This window comes from Schistocerca nitens, chromosome 1 (assembly GCF_023898315.1).
Source record: "Schistocerca nitens isolate TAMUIC-IGC-003100 chromosome 1, iqSchNite1.1, whole genome shotgun sequence".
Taxonomy (NCBI): domain Eukaryota; kingdom Metazoa; phylum Arthropoda; class Insecta; order Orthoptera; family Acrididae; genus Schistocerca; species Schistocerca nitens.
The window spans coordinates 187,646,186-187,670,048 of NC_064614.1; the positions used below are offsets into that span (position 1 = coordinate 187,646,186).

The 23,863-nt window shown below is 38.4% G+C and overlaps 1 protein-coding gene across 1 annotated transcript in view; it reads left to right on the plus strand.

The window, feature by feature from the left end:
* LOC126245076 (elongation factor Tu, mitochondrial) overlaps window positions 1–22,102 on the plus strand; it is a 51,155-nt gene extending 29,053 nt beyond the window's left edge. Inside the window, exons 5-11 of the mRNA XM_049948288.1 lie at window positions 1,536–1,676; window positions 3,211–3,355; window positions 3,460–3,573; window positions 3,665–3,769; window positions 5,842–5,993; window positions 9,923–10,068; window positions 21,264–22,102. Coding sequence (XP_049804245.1) covers window positions 1,536–1,676; window positions 3,211–3,355; window positions 3,460–3,573; window positions 3,665–3,769; window positions 5,842–5,993; window positions 9,923–10,068; window positions 21,264–21,450 — 990 coding nt within the window. The 3' untranslated portion in view covers window positions 21,451–22,102. The remainder of the gene's footprint in view (window positions 1–1,535; window positions 1,677–3,210; window positions 3,356–3,459; window positions 3,574–3,664; window positions 3,770–5,841; window positions 5,994–9,922; window positions 10,069–21,263) is intronic.
* The last annotated feature ends 1,761 nt before the right edge of the window (window positions 22,103–23,863 follow it).

The following is a 23,863-nucleotide window of genomic DNA, read 5'->3' on the forward strand; positions in this document are numbered from 1 at the left end:
CCCACAGTGATGCAGCTCAGACTTTCTTAGGGGGCAAGTATTACTTCATTATACTTTATGGGCACATACTAGGAATTAATTTGTCATCTCAGGTTTTGTCAGTGTTATTGATAAATAGTGTGATTCCAGGTATACACTGTTCCCATTTTATGCACAATTTCGATGACCAACCCAGCCGTCTACTTCTGGTGCTGTGACTTTGTTGTTACATGTACTTGCTGCCTGAACTCCAACAAGATCATGAAGTTCTGTTGCCATTGCACCACTATTTATAGCTGAGTTTGATTCCCAATGTCTACTACTCCCTTTCATGCTCCTTTGTTTTCCAGAACCTGCACTGACAATCTGTGAAGCACAACTCATCTCAATGTTTTCCAGCTTTGGTGAATGTGATGGCTAGCAAGATTGTAATAAACTGAGTGCTGAACCCCAAGTCTTGTTTAAATGGAAACCTCTGCTCCTGTTTATTGGGTTTTCTGATGTACTTACCTCTATAGGCTCCTTAATTCTCTGTCTCAAAAACTTGGCATTTGCACCTTAATACTGGTGTTGTCATATTTCAGTTTATGATTATATTCAAGGTATTACTTGGAAATAGCTGATTTGCTTAGTCAAGTTTGTCACTGATGTTCCTTGCATCTCTCGACCGCTCTGATAGCGTGCCCCATGTAAGAAAAGTCAAATTGTCATGGAGTGGAAGACACACACACACACACACACACAGCTGTTGGAGACCTCAGTAATCTTTAACATTACAAAGAAAACTTTACTTCTCAGTTGAAGTGAGTGAAAGGCACTGGAGTCTTCTGATCTTTCTAAATTCTGGGCTAGCCACCAGGAGATTTTTTGTGATTTTTGACTTATCTTCCTTGCTCTTAGTTTCAACCTCTTTCTCAAGCAGTTCTTGATTTTGACTGCAATGCATGTTCAATTTGACAATTTAAGTACTCACTCCTTCAGAATACTATTCATCTGTCTTGTAATTCTTCAGTGGCTCTTCTTGAGTGAAAGTATTGGGGCTCTGTAGACAGGGGTCTTTTGCACCAAATTTTTTTGTGGGGTGTGGTGATGCCTTGAGGCATCACTGTGCATAGGTCTTCTGTATACATTGTGATTCAATAACACATCAAGGAAAGGTAGTTAGCCCTCTTTTTCAAGTTCCGTTTTGAATTTTATATCATGATGAATGAAGTTTATATGGAAACAGTAACTCAGCTGTATGCTTGGAAGTTCACCATTAATTAATTAATCATACATTACCCAAACAGTGAATAAGTTCAGAGGACACTGGGAAAACAAACCCTCTGTTACAGATAACTTGCTGATTGCGGAAGTTTAAGTAGGACTGTTTATAGTTGAAAAGAAGGGATTCCAATTAAAAAAGTTGCAAACTATTTTGCTGCCTTTGAGAGAAATATCTCTGGTACACATTTCATATTTTGCATTTCAGGCCAATGCACAGAGAAACCATCAAATTTTGTTTAATTAGTGTTTTACACTCTTTCATACTGAAATTTCTTCTTACTATATTTCAGAACATGATCACAGGTACAGCACAGATGGATGGAGCAATACTGGTAGTTGCTGCAACTGATGGAGCCATGCCACAGACAAGGGAGCACCTTCTTTTAGCAAAGCAGATTGGTGTAAATCACATAGTGGTCTTTATAAATAAGGTCAGTTCTACGCAAATATGCCAGAAACATCATTGAGAGAAGAAAACTTTCCTTTCAGGTGCTTGTATAATTTCTCTCTTAAATAAATAAAATCGTAAAAGTGCGGATGTTTTACAACATTAATTTATGTAGTCAGTCAGTTTTTGTCTTGTAAAGCCACAGTCAGGTTATAACTGTAGTAACAAGTAACTTTTTGAGAACATTTCTCATGACAAACAGCATTTTTCTTAGTACTTTAAAATGAACATAAACAGTTTCGACCACAAGAAATCTTTATTTTTGTTTTACTGGTTTTGGTCAGCTACTGACCATTTTCAGACCTTATACCATGATGAGAGGTGATGACAGAGAACGGCACAAGCCATAGGAATTCCTTGAACGTCAGCAGTAGACACTCGTGAAGTTCATAGTGCCTGCTCCATTCTCTGCCACTGCCTACCATCAGGATATGAGGTCTGAAGATGGTCAGTAACTGATCGAAACAGTAATCGCAAAAATAAAGGTTTCTTGCAATCAAGACTGTTTTATGTTACTTTTAAACTGCAGTAATAGTTTGATAGTGAGCTTGCAAGCCCATAATCACATTATTATTATTATTATTATTATTATTATTATTATAGTGATAGTTTGAAAAAAGTATTTTGTTTTGGAATTCTTGTTTATGTATTATTATATGGGATGTTCAAAAAGTCTCTCTGCAGTGCCGTATGATTGTTAGCCGTGCGTGCCGTATGATTAGATTAATTGAATTGTGTATTGAACAACAGGGGGGATACTTTCAACATTTAATGTGAAAATTTGTAAGTAAAAATGAATATTCAATAAATTAATAACTTTTATTTCACTGAGTTTCATTTCAGTATATTCACTGCGGCTTACGGCAGGCATGGCTAACAATCATACGGCACGGCAGAGGGACTTTTTGAACACCCCGTAGTAACATAGAAAAACAGTTTTTGCAATTAGATATACACTGTACATCTTGTGGAATGTTTCATATTTCAGGAAGTAGTAGCCTGGAGAAATTCAAATTAAAAATTTCATGTAAAGATTTGTTCAATTTTCAGCAAATTTTTCCCAGCTTGCAACTGAGACTGTTAAGATAACTATTTATAAATGCCTTTATGTATTGAATATAATAGAGGGAAACTCTTTGCCTTTACAAATGTCTGCTTGTGTCTGTGTATGTGCAGATGGATATGTGTGTGTGTGTGTGTGCGCGCGCGCGAGTGTATACCTGTTCTTTTTTCCCCCTAAGGTAAGTCTTTCCACTCCCGGGATTGGAATCACTCCTTACCCTCTCCCTTAAAACCCACATCCTTTCGTCTTTCCCTGTCCTTCCCTCTTTCCTGATGAAGCAACCGTTAGTTGCGAAAGCTTGAATTTTGTGTGTATGTTTGCGTTTGTTTGTGTGTCTATCGACCTGCCAGTGCTTTTGTTTGGTAAGTCTCATCATCTTTGTTTTTAGATATGCCTTTATGTATTGATACACATTTATGGCGTTTTGGAAAAATAAGCTTTTAAAATATTTTAGGTTGATGCTGCAGACAAGGAGATGGTAGAATTAGTTGAAATGGAAATGAGAGAGCTCTTGACTGAAATGGGATATGATGGTGATAACATACCAGTGATAAAGGGTTCTGCCCTCTGTGCACTTGAGGGCAGGAATCCTGAAATGGGTAGGTAAATGCTAATTGTTATAGGAAGCTTTTTGTATGAAACTCTCCATGCTTCAGTTTGTTGTTAAATCATAAGAACTGAATATTGAATTGTAATTCAATAGGTGCCGAGCCAATTTTGCAGCTTCTGGATGAAATTGATAAGCACATACCTACACCCATAAGAGAACTGGATAAACCATTCATGCTTCCAGTGGAGAATGTTTACTCTATACCTGGTACAGAATTTGTTTAATTTCATACAGTTTGCTTTAATTATTCAAATTGCACTTTTTACTTTTGTCAGTAATTCTCATTTTCTTTTCTAAGGCCGTGGCACTGTAGTCACAGGACGGTTAGAAAGAGGAACTCTCAAGAAAGGCGCTGATGTAGAATTCATAGGCCACAACAAAAGTGTCAAAACTACTGTTACTGGTATGTAACTGAACAAAAACATATTACACCATTAGATTTCTAATGTCAGTAGTGCTGCATTTGTGCTGGACTGAAGCCTATGCAAGGTGACAGTGAAAATTCATAATTATCTTTTGGGCTGTTGCAATTGGAAATATTTGCAGTATGTAATCACAAGTCCTTGTGTGTGTGTGTGTGTGTGTGTGTGTGTGTGTGTGTGTGTGTGTAAGCTCTTTACCATTTCAGCATTTCAGTTGCACTCATATTTCATTGTTTTATTGGGCACCAAAGACCCAGAGAATTTATGTTGTCATAATCGATATTAAATAATAGTCATGTTGTTTCATTGTCGTACACCTGTGATTGGGTGACTCAAGATTAAGCTTTTGCGTGTACGTGAATAACTTTAAGGTAACTTGCTTGTGAAAGCCTGTAAAAGTACTAACAATTTTTACAAAGTTTACACAGGCTCTAACAGAAGAACATAAATCCTTAGGAGGATGCAAATTATAGTACAACATGAGTGTTTCTTGCTGAACATTTTGGTACACAGTTAATCACATTAGTTTACATATCAAATTTACTTTCTGTAAAGAACAGTGAATTCATTTTTCATTTGGTGGTCGCTACTTGAAATCCATGCACTGAATATATATCTTATTTAAATGAATAATTTTTTAAGTACACATTAACTACTTCATTGTCTAAAAAGTAGACTACAATCACGTCATTTCAGTCACAAGTTTCTATTCTAGAAGTATTTACATCAGATAATCAAAATTAATGTTAGTTTTTTTAATTAATCAGTATGTATTTTTCTTCCTGTTGATAGTACATTAATGTCTGAAGTCTGCTTTCATCCAAAAAGTATCCTAAAACATCCCAAAAAGTTTCAGAACTCTAGCTCAAATAAATTTTTTATGCATAAAATAAACAAGAATTACATTTTTTATTTAATTCTTGGGAAATTCAATTCAGAGTTATACTCTTGCAACTACGTACATTTCACATTCATTGCACACCACAGTGTTTTCATAGACAGATATCACTTGACTAAAGCTGTCAAAAAGTAACTGTGTATACTTCATAAGTCTTGGAGGTGATGGCAAATATGTGATAGCACAAAATGTTTGAGCTGCTCTTTCATCCTTCCCAGTGTACTTCATTCCATATACTAGTCTAATGTTTGTATTATTAACTCTTCCTTTGCACAACCCAGAATAATACCCAGTTTTAGTTACTCCACAGAAATTGCAAAACATATGAAGTTTACTGGCCACATCTTTCGTGGCTCATGAGCTTGTAAATTTTAATGGCACCTTTTCCACAGAGTGCACACACAGTAACATCTTTTGGTAGCCTATACAAAGCATTGAGTTAAGCAATCATGGTACCACATTCTGTTGCATTATCTTGATCATTTCTCTTAGAAGTGTTGGCTTATCTCTAAATATTTCAGCTTCTGTCTTGAGGCACTCGATGGTGTCACTTCATGGCCATTCGGTTTGTAGATGTACCTACACAATCTCTACTTCCTGGTAAAATAAACTAATTCCCATAAAGTGTAAGTTTTCCATTACCGAAAATACGTTTCTGAAGCCCTAATAACTTTCGAGGGTGACAGTGTGTAGCAAGAAATTTGAGGATGATAAAATATAGCAACAAGTTAAACTACAGAAAAGCTTATAACCAGAAAATGCTGAAGAACCAAAGATATATAAGGGAAGAAATAAGGTCATCACAAGTTGGATCTTCTAACAGGACTGCCAACTCTAAATACAGTAACAACTATACCTAATCTAATAACAAAAATGACAACATGTGACATGTGAAAGCAATGGAAACATGGATGTGGCAGCACATCAAGAGATCTTTAAGTTGTTTTTCAAACTACTTTACAATGCCCAAAACAATTGTTTTAACTACCATTTTGTTAAAAAAAACTCTAACATCAATTTAAGGTGAAAGACAAATGAAATTGGTTTTTGAAGTGGATTGCCATTTTCTTACTACCAATCAACTCCTCATTCTCATACATTTATAAAATTTGATCATTCATATTTTACTTTTAGTCAGTACTTGTTTGTTTGCAGGCATTGAAATGTTTCATCAAATACTGGAAGAAGCTCAAGCTGGAGACAATCTTGGTGCATTGGTAAGAGGTGTGAAGAGGGATGAACTTCGCCGTGGGATGATAATGTGTAAACCTGGTACTATGAAAGCTGAGGATCATGTGGAAGCTCAGGTACAGTAACTGATGTCAGAAAAATGCAATGATAATTTCAAGATAATAGTCATCATCAGTGTCATGCTTATCAGTACAGCTAGACCCCATACACACGGATCCATTATCTGCAATTTTTAATTTTTATTTTTATTTTTATTTTTTTTCATCTATGCGAATTTAGTTTTAAGTCCAGTGCTGCCATTTGTCAACAGTACACAAAAGCTGTAAGTAAGCCCTAATGTGTTAGTGCAATATGTAATATGTGTTTGTCAATATGTAAATACTCAGCTCAGGTTAATAGTGTTGTGAAGTTTCACATGACAGGGTTTGTATTGAAAGTATCGGGTGAAAGGAAGGAAGGTGTCCCTGTCAAGGGAAAGAAGCATATACAAAGTCTTACTCATTAGAAATAAAGTCAAAAGTTCTGGATTGCTGTGAGAAAGGAGAGCATATTATTGACATTAAGCTTGCTTTTGGACTAAGTGAATCCACAGTGAGAAATATTCATTACTATGCAGTGTGTGTTTAAATAGTGATCAATCTTCAACTAACATAAGTGCATCTCGAGTGCCCAAATCTCACCCAGAAGTGATAGAAAGACTAGGAAAAATGCTAAGCCATTTATTTGAGCATCACGTCCAACAGCACATGCCTCTCCTTGGAACTGCTGCTCAAATTACAGCCAAGGTCCTGTGTGTGGATTTAATGCAAGAAGAGGAAGATCCAGCACCTGTCGTGGCCAGCTCATGTTGATTTGATCGTTTCCAGCAGTGTTTGGCTTTCACAGCATTAAAATAATAGGACAGGCCACTATAGTGATGAAGTTGGTGCTAAGGATTTTAAAGAGGCTAAACTGTGAGGCATGGTTTAAACCTTGATGAAATGGGTGTATTTGGGAAGTAATGCCTAGCTGCACATTCGTTTCTATTGAAGAAAAACATCACCTGGATTTAAGGCTGCCAAGGACTGATGCAACCTTCTTTTTGGAGGAACTGTTGAAGGGATTACAAAGTCAAGCCCTTCATGGTCTTCTACTGTCAGAATCCTAAGATTGTGGTGGGCAAGCTGGGATGGAGTAAAATAGTTTGAATGATTTCTGCTATTTTCGGTGGCTGTTTTGTTAATAAACTGAAGAGAGAATTGAGAAAGAAAAAATCTTCTTCAAAATTCTTCTCATTTTTGATAATGTTCTCAGTCACACACTTTCCATTACTGGTAGAAATCAAAACACTGAAGTCCATTTCTGCCACAAACACTACATATGTACTGCAACCCATGGATCAGGGATTTATTTCTGCATTAAAGACATACTATCTGAATAAAACTTTCTCCAGTCTTGTAGAAGGATGTGATCTTAATGTTGAACTTACTGTTGAGATTTTCTGGCGATAGTTTAATATTAAGATGGCAACTGATGCCATTATAAACATATGAACTAATACCACTCCAAAACTTGTGAATGTGAAGGAAACTATGGCCTGATGCTGTATCAGACCTAGAAGATGAAGTGATCCCACTATTTCAATGAGAGAAATTGCAGACACGGCACATCAGATTGGATCACTGATGACGACGAAGAGAATGTCTGTGACCTCAGCCTAAATGCTCATTCTGAGGATCAGAGCAACTAAGATGGCCATGTAAGGAAATCCATTATGGAGAATGAATTGTCCACAGCACTATCAGATTCTTTGAATGTAGATGATCCAGAGGCTATTTAGGTTGCAGATGGACTTAACGGAAATGAATTACTGTGTGTTTGTGTCATATTTTTAAGTGTGTTAACTTTTAATTAAAATGGGTTGCAGAAAGTTGTAATGGTTATTGTGAGTAAATGCGAATCAAACCCCTTAATATACGTGTATAATTACTCTAGATTCACGTGAACTCGGTATGTGTGGTGATTCTGCGAAACGTAGCTGGTACATATAACAAGATTTACCTGTACCACCAAATAAAGTGGTGCACTGTTAAAGCTCCATACTTGTAATTTGAGGCTCAAAATCTCAATCTGGATCCCATATTTTATTCTTTTTGTTTGTTTTTTTTATTTCTGTAAGTCTGTTGAGCAGCTGTTCAGATGATTTATTTTGTATAGGGCAAAGCTAGTTGCTTTCCACATCATGGCCTGTTGAAGCTTTCTAAATATTGGGATTATATGTATGGATTCCTCATAACTTCACATACAATTTTCCTACTTGAAAGTTTCTGTAAACAGTTAAAATTATTGTATTTCTACTGTTTGCCCCGCCCCTCCCCTTCCCTCCTCTCTCTCTCTCTCTCTCTCTCTCTCTCTCTCTCTCTCTCTCTGTGTGTGTGTGTGTGTGTGTGTGTGTGTGTGTGTGGGAGGGAAATGTTTCTTACAATTAGTACAACTTACTAATTTGTTGTTGGTATCTACATGAAAGCTGGAGGAGACATAAAAGAAGTTATTGAATTAAAAGAAGTTTCAAAAGACTTCGTATGGCACAGTTTGCAAGGGAAAGAAGAAAATAACAGCTAACATTGTTTTGTAAATTCCAAAGATAGTGTTTGCTTATTGCTATAGCAATTAAATACTGCATAGATAAAACATAATAAGCTGTTCTCAAGATGTGTGGTCAAGTTTCCAAAGACTTTGCATTACTGAAAAGGTCCCCAATAATTACCAGAGACCAACACTCTGTAGCAGGGCCTTTGCTGAAGTCACAAAAACTCTGGAAGGAAATAAGTTACGTTACTTGTAGAACTTCTAACTTATGACCATTTTCTGAAAGCAAAATCTGTAACCTTCAACAGATCTAATGTATACAAGATGTGATTCAGAAGTTTCAAGACGGATTCATTTCTGTGTAGGGGAGTGCGTGTGGACCGGTTCTGCCAGGTGGGGGAAGTAGTAGGGGGTCTCAGGGAATGAACTGATGCTGCAGCAGTTGCTTCGGGAACCCTGGAGATTGTGCATCACTTACAGCATGAGTGCATGTCATTGACCTCGGTCGAAAAGTGGGAGAGGCGGAAATGGAACAGCATTATGTGATTAAGTTTTGCATGCGACTGAACAAAACCGCCACAGAGACTCTCAGTATGATTAAAGAGACCTATAAAGAAGAAGCCATGTCCCGTGCAATGGTTTTCATGTGGCACAAACGTTTCAGAGGTGGTGCGGGAATGTTGAAAACGATGACCACTCTGGGAGACCATCGTCAAGCCGAACAGATCAAAATGTGGAGAGAGTGCAAGAACTTTCAAACAATGAGCGTTGTCTTAGTGTGAGTGCTCTGCCCGCTTGAGGGATCAAGTTTGCTGCATCCGCCCGGTGATCAAGGGCGATTTGATTCTCCATCACGACAACGCGCCCGCTCACACGTCGTGCGCCGCTGCTGAAGTTTGGTCAAGTTCAACGTTACGACACTGCTGCCGCCACCCTACAACCTCGACTTGGCTCCAAGTGACTTTTTCCTCTTCCCCGAATCAAGACAGTCGTAAAAGAGAAGTGATTCAACTCCATCGATGCCATCCAGCAGGCTTTGACCAGAGCCCTAGACAGCATGACATCCGAGGCCTTCCAGAAGGGCTACGAACAGTGGAAGACGTGCTGGCAGCGCTATGTTGATGCTGAAGGATCGTATTTTGAAGAATTTTAGTCTGCTGTACTTAAATGTCCAATAAATTTCTTTTTCTGAGTTAAGTCTTGAAACTTTTGAATCACACCCTGTATAACTTTCCAAAAGTAAAAAGATCTCATGACAGAAGTTCTTCAAAGGAGCTAGCTTTTATTTGCATCAGCTTTTTATAACAGCTCATTTTTGCAGGAGATTGTGAAATGTATGATTGGATTGTAACCACTTTTTATGTTTGATGGTTGGCCAGTTGCTCATCAGTTATCTATCAAATACCTACATTTAGTATGGATATTTGTTTCTTTCTAATATAGTCCAGTTGGTAATCGAATGAACTTTGATGTCCAGGTTTACATTCTGAGTAAAGAGGAAGGAGGAAGACATAAGCCATTTATGTCATATATTCAACTGCAGATGTTCTCAAAAACATGGGACATTGCATCACAAATTGTAATACCCGAAAAGGAAATGGTAATGCCAGGAGAGGACGCAAAGTAAGTAATAAGTGAGAATGTTTGTTCAGTGTTTTCTACTTTAGTCTTGTGATGGTAATGGTGCACATATTCTGACAGTGATGAGAAAAGTGTCTTTCTACAGCATTATATAAAGTCATCGTTTTTATCCGTAGAGGTCTGATAGCCTGTGAGAATTTAAGGAATAATGAAAAGTAAGCAATTAATCACGAACAATTTTGTTTATTCTCATGTTATGACAGCACGTAGCAAATTTGTAGTCTAATTTCACAGGCTATTACCAGACAGATTCGGTCACATCCACTCATGAAGGAACAGCACGGGTTCCATAGATGAGTAATGTTTAGACCATATGTCAGAATTCTGCCGCTACAAGATTTACCAAGACTTTGTCAGTTCTTGATGGTTCTGGAGCATAGATGATCGAAAATAAAGGAAATGAAAGCATTAGAAGACAGCAAAACTTGGTTTTGATGATCAGCTGGATTGGTTGGATAAGGAATGAAGACAATGAGAAAAAAGCATAATAAAGAATATAATTAAAGAAATGAAATGTTTGTGCACATATTTGTGTGTTGCTGTTGAAAACTGTAAGTGAGGGAATGATGGAAGGAAAGAATTGTGGGAATAAATTTAGAAATGAGTACATAAGGCTTGTAATTCATCATGAAGGATGCAGCAGTTATGCTGAAATGTAGAGAATATCTAGCAGGTGGGAGGGCTTGAATGCATTGTTGCGTATAGATGTCTTATAAAGAGAACACTGTTTTGCTGTCTAATTAAAGTTAAATTTACTGTTACTTTGTAATGTAAATATCGTTTACATACAAATTTGCATATTAGCAGAATTTTGTTTCAGTTATATTGGGAAAGGTGGAACAGTTTTTTATTTCAGATGTGATGTAATAATGAAAGTAGTATGGAAGTAGACTTAGAGGAATTGAAGGGATGGTAATTGACTCTTTTAAAGTTCTTTACTATTGAATAGTTTTGGCAAGATGTTCAGTGACATGGAAAATGTGCAGTCATTGAACGGAGGCAGTAGGTTCACACAATCTCAAACAATTGTTGACCCAACACCATTGTATTACGTCTCAGTAATAGTAACTCAGCTGTTTAAGCTGGTTCTTCTAAGCTGTGTGGGTTGAGCACCTAATTACATCTTAGTGAGGACTGAGGGAAACAACTAGATAGAACCCAATATACAGTCTGGACATTCAGACCATGTATCCTTTAGAACTGCAGTGGGTTGAGAGGCTGCAGTGACTGCTATGGAGGGATGGAAGAGACTTTTCTTCTAGTGGTCGGGATACTGATGGTATCCCATCTGGGCATTGAGGATTTGAAGGTTGTCAAGGGCTACAGGAGGCCAATATGAGAAGAAGGTGATGGCAGCAAGGCAGATGGTGTGCATGTAATGCTTTATTAATCCAGTAAGTTAGAGCAGTTAAAAGTGCTTGCTCTCATCCCATGGCTGCAGGGCAGCGTAGATCCTGACATCCACGTTCCATAGTTTTGATTTGTGATCAGGCATCGATCACACAGCACAAGGGAAGCGATGCTGTATGGCAGTTGTTGTCTGGGGGCAGTATGACGACCCGGTGATGTTGATGCATCAGGAGCTGAGTTGGCTGCTGGTAACTAGCGCCTGAACTCAGGACCTCAGCATACATATGGTGGGCAGATAACAGCTGTCCAGAGGATGCTGGAGCAGTCCAGCAGTACAGTGGCTGTTGGTTAGTCACCAGCTGTAACTTCAGCCTGGTCGCTCCAGTGGTGACTATCATTAACTCTCCGGTGACTGACTGGCTGTCTGGGGGGGGGGGGGGGGTGAAGGAATGCAACACCAGTTGGTACATAGCCGTGTCAATGTCTTGTTATGAGAGACTCTTCACATTGACATAATGTGTGGTGCATTCTTCATGTTGATTGTGTCATCAGCTGTGCACCTTTGGGACTGTAATTGGAACACCAAGTCCCAAATTTCGTTGATGTTGCAGTGTGCCACAACACATCTTTCCTCTTCAGAGAAATCGATCCTCAAATTTAGTTTGGCTTCACTGGCTCATTCTGAAAACCATGCACAATTCCTGTAAGGTGACTCTAGGATAGTTAATGTATGCTACTACACATTACGTCCAATGCTTACTTTTGACCACACCATTTATGCTTCGGTTTACTTTTCAAAGTCTGCTCACTGCTTCATGCAATGTTTCCTTTGCTGTCCCACTGCATCTCTAGGCGAATCTAGTACATAAAGCAGTTACAATCCTTGACAATTACATGTCCATTTGGCAAAGCGGTAAACAATATCATAAGGGCAGCAGTGGTGAGCTCTGGTAGGCATCATACAACATTATGAAGCTACGTACCCACTCTTTGCCGTGTGCTACCGTTTTTGACTCTTATACTTCCTGCAAAAATGTATCACTTAAGCTAACCTAGTTATCACACTTAGCAAAATGATTGACTTGTTGCAAAATGTAACATCAGTACTTCCCTACCAGACAAAATTAAGCATGCCAAGTTTACACTACACACATTGCAGTACTAAGCATTCCCCATAACTGGACGTCACACCAAGCATTTAGTTTAACGTACTTTAACTGTAGGAAAAGTCCCCTTTATGCTCCTAGGCAGGCTTCTTGCGTTAATGCAACACAATCTACAGTTTGAATCTCATCATTCTTAAATGCATCCATAGACCTACCCATAACATATACACACACATTCAGAAGAGCAGCTTAATCTAAACTAGTTACAAGAATTAAGCGAGCCATAACAAAGTCACTACAGTCACGTTACATTGCCCATAAGAGCAGAGCTATCAATTAAACCTTAAAATGTACCTCACATCTCGAATGACTAATCCAATGCATCGCGTTGCAGGAGCTCTTTGATATCATAGACTTACAGATCTACAGCCATTCACCCAGCTACCGCCTGCCTCTCTTAGAACACCTGTCATACTCCATAAAATTCCCTAGTACATGGTCTGTTCTCCTTATACTGTTTCTGACAGTTATCCTAGGCAGATTTTCTGTTATCACGGGCACTGTTTCTCGACAGACCTGGAGCGGTTCAAATGATGAAGTCTGGGCCAGTGACTCATTTAAGGGAAATAAATTGTAGTACTGTAAATACCAAAAATAGGTTAGTGTAGTTGAAAGAGAAGTTAAAATAAGATTGAATAGAGTGGAGTTATCAGAAGTGCAGTAAACATTCGTTCCAGATGTAATTAAAATTGTGACGTGTTCTACAGCAGAGGAATAAGGTAATTGATGTTAATCACACTAAAACATAATGATCAATTTTTATGCAAGAGCTGGACAAAAGGTAATAGAAGCTTTTTCAGTGGAAAACTTGAGATATAATACCAGAAATGTCACATGACATGTCAGAAGAATCTTATGAGAGAGAGAGGAAAAAAAAAAAAGAAAGATTGGCCTTAACACATTTCTCCTTACAAAAACAAATAGGTGGATGAGGCAAGGAACAAATGGAAATGAAAATTAAGTTGACTGCATTTTATCGGTCAGTAAAAAACAATTAAGGTACCTAATCCATTTTTTAATTTAAAATGATCATAAACTTATAAGATACAAAGCTAGCAAGAAATAAACTTACTAGACAGGAACAGATTATGAGACTTTCTGTAAGAATAGGAGGGAATAAAAGATTAAATTCAGAAGTTCAGCATCTTAGGGAACACAGTTTATACACATGTAGATAAAAGGAGCAGTTATAAATAAAAAAGGTGCTTATGCAAACAGAAAAATCTGGAAGGAAGCAACAGACTAGAAAATCTCAACTTGAACAATGTAGGTATTAAAGAGGAAAGCTTCAAGCAAATAAAAATGGAAATATGATAAAATATACTGAATTTGTAAATATCTTAAAAAAATATGTGAGAAGATCCATTAAAATTTGGGAGGAACAATAATTGAAAGCAATAAGATTATTAACACAGTTATGCTGGCTGGACATCACTGTTAACCATGTAAGAAGGCAAATGTCACAGCAACTAAGAATACTGTCAACATTGTACAAACATGCAACGCTTTATTTAAAGTTGTGTGGTTGAAGATATGAATCAGAAACCACAGATAGTGAATAATCAGAGTAACACAATTCCAGAAATTTCATAAAAATCTATTTGCAGTTCAAAGATAGTGAATACGCCTGAAGGTGATAGTGTTTTAACAGAAAAGATTGAAGCTGAAGACAAAGTAATATAAAAGGAAGAAAATTTCCAATAACTCAAATGATGCTGTAATTATTCTAGTTCACAATACAAAGGAGACAAACAATTTTAATGTAAGAGATATTGTATAATTTTATCACCATCTGCATACAAAAATGGGATTATCAGGTTGTAACAGGCAAAGGGGGCAAGCCAGCTTTAGAACAGTTAAAGCGTCATGGAGTATTTGCAAATAACTACCATAGATATGAGTGTACATCACCATTTTGTCTGAGATTCATATATTTTGAAAAAGGCTTGCAACTCAATTCAGACTGTGCTAACAGCCAGCCGGCCGGTGTAGCCGTGCGGTTATGGGCGCTTCAGTCTGGAACCGCGTGACCGCTACGGTCGCAGGTTCGAATCCTGCCTCGGGCATGGATGTGTGTGATGTCCTTAGGTTAGTTAGGTTTAAGTAGTTCTAAGTTCTAGGGGACTGATGACCACAGATGTTAAGTCCCATAGTGCTCAGCGCCATTTGAACCATTTGCTAACAGGCCGTGAGAAACAAGACACTGACTGAGCACAGACCAGTATATTAAAGACTTGTTTAAGAAAGTGAGAGAATAAAAACTGAAAATGGATTCAGACACACACATTCTATACCACCAAATCCTTCTGAGCAGTCCTCGTGGATTTCAAATCCCTAAACTGGGAAAATTAAGAAGGAAAATGTGTTAATGGAACATACCTGAATCGTCTTACAAATTAACACTGTGAGATTACTAGGGGACACAGGAAAACCAATATACACTCAGGGACATTGAAAATAACACACCCAGAGGGAAGAAAGGTACAAACACGAAACTTTGCCAATAAGTACTGTGAGATACAATTTGCAATTTATCCAAGTTTGGTGCCAGTGTGCATGCCCACAGATCCTGCAGTGATACTGCAATCGAGCAGGGGCGCTATTTAAATGGCACATAGTGGACAAGTCATACATGTGACAATCGCACCCAACTTGAGGAGGATGTTAGTGGTGCACAATGCCAGGTAAACATGGTAGATTACATTTCTCACAGATAAGCCAATTTGAGAAGGGTCTAATCATTGGCCTGAAACAGCATGCTGCTTGACAAGTTATGTGGCTCACCAGGTCGATCATTCAGAGCGTTTCTTCAGACAGGTTGGTGATAGAAGGATTGTGCAGCAAGTGATCAGGAATCCTACGGACTTGCTCCACAATACAGGCAGCTGTACGGGTGCCAGTTGGCCGGCCGCGGTGGTCGTGCAGTTCTAGGCGCTCCAGTCCGGAGCCGCGCTGCTGCTACGGTCGCAGATTCGAATCCTGCCTCGGGCATGGATGTGTGTGATGTCCTTGGGTTAGTTAGGTTTAAGTAGTTCTAAGTTCTAGGGGACTGATGACCACAGCAGTTGAGTCCCATAGTGCTCAGAGCCATTTGAACGGGTGCCAGTTGTTCCACATACCCTTTCCAGACACTTGCAGATGCAAATTGGCAATCCAGGTGCCCTTGTCGTATACTGCTGTTAACATTGAGACATCAACAACTGCCGTCTAGTAGTACCACAGCAGAATGACTTGGGCAGCCACAGATTGGTAATACGTGGTGTTAAGTGATTAATCCCGATTTGTTTTGGGATGGATAATGACTGCATATGGATGTGAATGAAACCTAGTGAACAATACAGCTCCACTCATGCTGTCGCACATCACATGATCTACACAGCTTGAGTAATGGTCTGGAGGGCCACAGCCTACAGTAGCTGGTCCCGTCTAATTGGGGTATGTGGAACCTTAACAGGCCAGCATTATGGTGACGATATTCTTCAACCGATGTGGGACCTTCCCACACTGTCTTTCAGCGGCACTTTTCCTGCAAGACAATGCTCGTCCTCATACAGTTAGAATTGCTGAAGCCTTCCTATGCCATATTCCAACTCTTCCATGCTCCCTGGACATGTCCCCTATAGAGCATGTGCGGGACCAGCTGAAATGCCAGATGAGCATGTTGCGGCATGTATTGCAACAAAAGATTGGTGCAGCCAGTTATTCACGTTGTGCTGTATCTGTCTACTTGTATGTACTGTACGTTTTCATGTCTTGATTTTGGGACCATGTCAATGTTTCATCTGTATCATTATATGTAATAAATTTAATTTTAATTTGATGCTCCCCTCTCTGTGTGCTGTTTTTGATGTTAAGTGTATAAAGAAACAAAAAAGCATTGGAAGACCTAATTATGACTGTAATGAAAATTAAATGGAAGCAAGCATGACATAGCCGTATAAATGTATGGTAGGCACTGCAAACAAGTAATCTGCTGTGTTACCAGAGATAAGAAAAACTATTGTCATTGTAATGGGTGGTGGGTAGAAGACAAGAAATATTCAGTGTGCAGGAGCAACATGGATACATTTTGTTAAAGACCATAATGCATAGTGAAGGCTAAAAGAGGTCTTCATCCAGCAGTGGATATCAAGTGAATTACAGTTAACTTTGTCTGTCAGAATTGTAGACAACCTTAAATTTTCCAGTAAATGGTAATTATAGTGCAGCGTACAGAGCCTCACAGAATATACAGACAGTCAGTACTACCCCATGTGATAACCCTCTCTTCGACCTGTCCCGCTCTTGCAACTAGTTCCTGTTTTGAAACTGGTAGTGATTTGTTAGACATGTTTGCCTTGGTTCTCCAACATCAAAGGAAGGTGCTTAATGTAACTGGTAAAGTACCTGCCTGTTACTTATTTTGAAAGTACAGTTGATTCCGTTTATAGCAACATCGCTTTTAACCGTGAGTTAACATAACAGTGAAATCCAAAAGTCCCGTCTAAATCCATTGTAAATACTATATTTAGAAGAATCATTTAGTACACCAACAACTTACAGCAACTTCTTGTGTAAAATCTTTTTTACTACATAGTCAGAAACGTATATCGGCTATAACATCCACTGTTCATTTTTGTTCGTTACGTATTTGGGGATTACTAACAATAATATAAACTCGTTTTCTGTAGATTCTTGGTTTGAAATTGATGTGTGTTAAATAGTCACTCCAAGTACCACCTTCAAGATGTCGCAAAAAAGAGGAAAGTATATAATATTGAAGAAAAGTCACATACTGTAATATGACAGTTAGAAAATGGGGAAATATGTCAGTATTGTAAAGGAAATGGGTGGTTCACTCTCAACAATTTCTACAATTTGGAAGGACAGAGAGGAAATCCAATCTTTTTTGAACACAGTTCTTTAAAAATAAAGTAAGCGATATCACCTGAGCACAAAGATACTGATGAAACTTTACTTAATGGTTTAAGAAGCAAAGATCAAGTAACACACCATCAGTGGACCTATTCTTCAAGCAAAATCCAGTGAATTTGAGTGTCTGTGGGGAATTCGAAATTCAGTTGTTCTTCATCTTGCAATACATTTCCGAGCTCGCCGTGATAATATCACTGGGAAAATTTATAGCAAAGCTGCCAGTGTACGAGATGGCATAACAGATTAGTGGCTATCTAAGAAGTGGGCTGCTTTGTGAGAAGGTTACTAGACAAATGATACATTCATTGCTGATGAAACTGGCTTGTTTTGCAACATGGCACCAGACAAGGTATTGAAATTTAAAGGTGGACAAGTCTAAATGTCTAAAGGCAGAGAATCACAGTTATGGTTGCCCCATAACATGACAATCGTGTAAAGAAAAGCTTTTGGTGATTCGAAAAGCAAGAAAACCTCAGTGTTTAAAAACATTCACACCCTAGTTGTAGTTGATGAAAACAGTGTAAAACCTGGAATGACATGTAAAATTTTTGAAAAGTGCTTGTGTAAGTGGGACTCTCAGCTGAAATCAAAGAAACTAACAATTATCTTGTGGTTGATGACTGCACGGGAGCCTACCTTGAACCTTTGTCTGCATGCGTGAATTTTTTGCCGTATGTCATTAGGGTCAATTGCTGGCAAGCAGCAGTTGAGTTAGGTAATGTGTAGTGCTCATGTTGGTCTTCCATTGCAAGGGAAATGACGAAATGACTAGAGCAGCGCTACTGCATCCCTTTTTGCCAGAAACTGGGCAACAGCCAGTTGGAAACCATTCGGAAGATGGAAGATTGAAACATCTTTCAGTGGTGATGTTATGGGCAAGGTATGGTACAACCGGTTTTAAAGGTAGCTGTATATAGGTGGAGTGGAGAACAAGCCACATTCTAGTCGGCCATCAACATGTGGAAATGACCATGTCATTGCCAAAGTGAATCCTGTGGATGCAGGACCATCGTGATTATCAGAGAGGTGAGCATCAACACTTTTTCGACACATTCCATTGTGACTGGAGATTTGGCCGTGAAAAGTGTGTTGGCGAAATTCCTGCCAAAGCTGCTTACGGCGGAGCAAAAGTAGCTTCATGTTGAAATCTCACAGGACATGCTGAACTGCACAAACAATGACCTCAACTTTGTGAACACCATAATGGGTATGACCTAGAAGCCAAATCCCGGTCGTCACAGTGGAAACATTCCTCGTCACCAGGAACAAAGAAGGCCTGCTAAGTGCGTAGCAACATCAGTGTGATACTGACTGCTTTCTTTGACTCCTGCAGTGTGGTACACCACAGGGTAAAAAAAATCACCAGAGATTACTACAGGGATATCCTTTGTCACCTATGTGAAGCTGTTGGTGCAAGTGACTGGACTTGCAGTCAACAGGAAATTGGTGCCTCCATTACGACCATGTTCCAGCACATTCCTCCCACTTGATTCAGATTTTTTTGGTAATAAAACAGATCCCTGTGCTTCAACAGGCTCCTTACTCATGATACGTGCAACTTCTGGCTGTTCCTCAGACTCAAGAGGCCATTGAAAGAAATGCGATATTGGACAATAGAGGACAATGTGGCAGCAGCGAGAGCCAAGGTAATGTTCATTCCAAAAGAATCTTTTTCGGCACTGCTGGGTAAAATGTGTGGAGTCCCAAGGGAATAACTTTGAATAACTTTGAGGGTAGTTAGGTGCCCAATGCCCCAGGTAAGCCAACTTTTTTTTCCACAGCCAAAGGTCAGATACTTTCCTAACAGACCTCATAAAACATATGGACCAAAGAGTTAACAATTTCCAACAAATCAGTAAAGGAAACTTCAAGTGATGACCATGTTACAAAAAGTCAGAGAAGGTAAAGAAGCAGTTTTCAACACCTTTGTGCAATTTTAATGATATTGGAAGCACGGGAAAATACCACTCAAAAGACAAGTGCCAATTGTTTTAAATAAATAGGATTCTGACATCTTTTTTTCTCTATAACACAGTGAGGGTGATACATTCAGCAACAGCTGATGGTGCAGATGGGACGAAATTGCCACAGCAGAATTAGTACAAGAACTTTGTCCATATTTGTCAGCTTGTGAAATAGAGGACTTCACCTTGATAGACAACAATTTTATCATGTATGCCTCATCGAATGAAGAAGAAATTTTAGCCGTCATCAAAGTACATGAATGATTGATGAACATGAAAATGCTCAACAGCAGTGTGTTGGCCATCACTTAACGAAAAGCTCTCAGTGCAGTGAAAACCTTAGAAAAAGTTCTTATTTTCAAAGAAGATTTTAATAAAAGTGACAATAATGAGATGTTAAAATGAATGCATCATCAAATGCTAAATGCATACACACATCTTAAATTGAATAACTATCTTAGGATGTGTTACTGTATTGCATTTTAAAGTTTAAGCCACTGGTTAAAAAACTAAACACGATCTGTGCTGTCAAACAATGGAAAAATGAAGAATGGAATGTAACAATACAAGAGAAGGAGAGTTGCTACTCTCTTTCAGCTCTTTGAGACTGCAGACGTGTGCGTGTGCGCCCGTGCGTGCGTGCACGCACGCACGCCCGTCCGTGCGTGCGTGCGTGCGTGCGTGCGTGCGTGCGTGCGCGCGCGCTGGACACCCGTGCGCGCGCTTGTCTACTGCTGACAAATGCTTTAATAGCTGAAAGCTATGATTGTGTGAATCTTTTTATTGTGCCTATCGCGACTCAGCACCTCCGCTATATGATGAGTAGCAACTTTCCTTCTCTCATATTATTCATAATATCTTTGCTGTGATTGTAGAAAACTAGAAAATTAAAGTCCAATACATATGGCATGTTTTTTCCAAAGTACAGAAGTGGAATACTAGTGTACTTGTTATTGTTGTATTGTGGTTGTATTAGATATTTTCATTGTGTTAGGTACAGTATATCACATTTGTACATTATAAAGGGAAACGTAGGAGAAAGCATAGACCTTCATGTTATTTATGTATAAAATATTGGCTTCTCATTTTTATTAGTGTTAATTAATTTTTGTAATACAGTAATTGGAACAAAGTTGTCATGAAAGAGTACTGTGCTATACAGTACTTACAGTAAGTTTTGAAAGATGCTCGACATTGTATCTCATCCATTATCCAAGGCTGTATTCGACAATGTTGAACAATTTTCATGGTGGCTACTGCTTTCTTCACTTATTGAAGGTTTTTTACATTTTTTCTTCCGTCTCTCTCCACATATACTGTAAGTGTACTGTATTTCTGCTACTATTTGAAGTCAATGACAGTTTAAATTTTGAGATGATGAAATTCCTATTTAAAAAAAAATGGGGAAAAAAGAAACGGTTTGTGAGACTGTTGACTGTAACGACTGTAAACAGTTCATCTCTTTGATGTTGTTATCATCGGTTTTTCTTTGATGTTGTTATCATCGGTTTTGACCGTATAACTATTCTTATCGTTAGTTATAAATTAATGTTTTGAGTCTCCTACCCTGCTGAAGGTCTTTGACACCATTTTGGTAGCTTGTGCTATTTACACTGCATGTTTCACGAGGCAACTTCTCACGTATCCGCAGGAGTGTGAAAAAGTGTGTGTGTGTGTGTGTGTGTGTGTGTGAGAGAGAGAGAGAGAGAGAGAGAGAGAGAGGTGTGGTGGACAGATTCAACTGAATATATTGCATTACATATATTATTGATTTCTTCTTCAGGTTGGAGCTGAAAATGTTCAGGCCAATGGCATTAGAACAAGGGCAGAGGTTCACACTCAGAGATGGAACTGCGACACTGGGAACAGGTGTTATCACAAAAGTACTGAGTCGGCTTTCAGAAAAAGAAAGGATGGCATTAACAGGAGGAAAGAAGGCACGTGATAAGCTTGCAGAAGAAAGCAAATAAATAACACAGACATTAATAAAATTAATGTAGATTCAAAATAGACTGATTCTGCTGAAACATACAGTCTCCAGTGGCCATTGTACATATGAATTACTACGTAATTCTCCAGTCACTGTAAAATGTTCCAGAAAGAATTGCAAAAGACAGTGAATGTTCTGAACAGTGCATATATTGTGAATTGTTTTGTGTTTTACCTGTTGCTTCTTTTGTGAATTGTTCACAAATCATAGTTGTGTACTGACAGTTTTTTTACATGTAATGTTTGTTTAAAAGTGCATTAGCATCTCTGATTCTGAGCTACACATTAAGATGATATGAGCCTGGAAATTCGAAGTCTTGTGAGGAATGGTTTAGCTACCATTTCTTTCATGTGTTTTCAATCAAAACAGTTGATGTATTAGCTATACATTGACGACGACAAACTTTCATCTCTGAATAACATGCATCATTGTGAAAATCTTTTTTTTTTGATCAAGTAATGTGAACTCATAATATTATTCTTATAATGAAATTTATTACTTCCTGTGGTAGTTATTGCACTTAAATTTAAGTTGTGTCACAGTAAATGGACCTTGTTTCATCTTTTCCAAGTCTATAAATGTTACAACTGGCATGTGTACTGTTTGACAGAGTATATAAAAATTTCCACTCTTATTAATAAGCTGTTTTCTGAGCTATCTATCTGTGCCCTTTCCTATTTTGTCTGGGACTTCGATCATATTTAGTAATAGAATTATATTTGTCCTTGTGTGCTACTATGTGGCTTTTGAGACCTGAATGTTAAATTCTGCCTGTTAAAAAAAATTCTTCTGCAGACTGAAAGTTGATGAGATTTTTTATGCCATTCTCTCTCTCTCTCTCTCTCTCTCTCTCTCTCTCACTCACTCACTCACACACACACACACACACACACACACACACACACACACACACACACACACACACACACAGTGCCCCTAATTGGTGTGCTGGTTAAACAATCTCATGATTGGTATTTAGAATAGAATATGTAGTGGTTCAAACAATAGAAACTCCTGGTTGGAATATCAATGATATTAGGAAAAGGACAGATTACTAATCATCATATAGATGTTGTTGTGGTCTTCAGTCCTGAGACTGGTTTGATGCAGCTCTCCATGCTAATCTATCCTGTGCAAGCTTCATCTCCCAGTACCTACTGCAACCTACATCCTTCTGAATCTGCTTAATGTATTCATCTCTTGGTCTCCCTCTACGATTTTTACCCTCCATGCTGCCCTCCAATGCTAAATTTGTGATCCCTTCATGCCTCAGGACATGTCCTACCAACTGATCCCTTCTTCTAATCAAGTTGTGCCACAAACTTCTCTTCTCCCCAATCCTGTGCAATACATCCTCATTAGTTATGTGATCTACCCACCTAATCTTCAACATTCTTCTGTAGCACCATTTTCGAAAGCTGCTATTCTCTTCTTGTCCAAACTATTTATTTTCCATGTTTCACTTCCATACATGGCTACACTCCATACAAATACTTTCAGAAATGACTTCCTGACACTTAAATCTATACTCGATGTTAACAAATTTCTCTTCTTCAGAAACGCTTTCCTTGCCATTGCCAGTCTACATTTTATATCCTCTCTACTTCGACCATCATCAGTTATTTTGCTCCCCAAATAGCAAAACTCCTTTACTACTTTAAGTGTCTCATTTCCTAATCTAATACCCTCAGCATCACCAGACTTAATTCGATTACATTCCATTATCCTTGTTTTGCTTTTGTTGATATTTATCTTATATCCTCCTTTCAAGACACTGTCCATTCCGTTCAACTGCTCTTCTAAGTCCTTTGCTGTCTCTGACAGAATTACAATGTCATCGGCAAACCTCAAAGTTTTCATTTCTTCTCCATGGATTTTAATACCTACTCCAAATTTTTCTTTTGTTTCCTTTACTGTTTGCTCAATATACAGATTGAATAACATCGGGGAGAGGCTACAACCCGGTCTTACTCCCTTCCCAACCAATGCTTCCCTTTCATGTCCCTCGACTCTTATAACTGCCACCTTGTTTCTGTACAAATTGTAAATAGCCTTTCGCTCCCTGTATTTTACCCCTGCCACCTTCAGAATTTGAAAGACAGTATTGCAGTCAACATTATCAAAAGCTTTCTCTAAGTCTACAAATGCTAGAAACGTAGGTTTGCCTTTCCTTAATCTTTCTTCTAAGGTAAGTCGTAAGGTCAGTATTGCCTCACGTGTTCCAGTATTTCTACGGAATCCAAACTGATCTTCCCCGAGGCCGGCTTCTACTAGTTTTTCCATTCGTCTGTAAAGAATTCGTGTTAGTATTTTGCAGCTGTGGCTTATTAAACTGATTGTCCGGTAATTTTCACATCTGTCAACACCTGCTTTCTTTGGGATTGGAATTATTA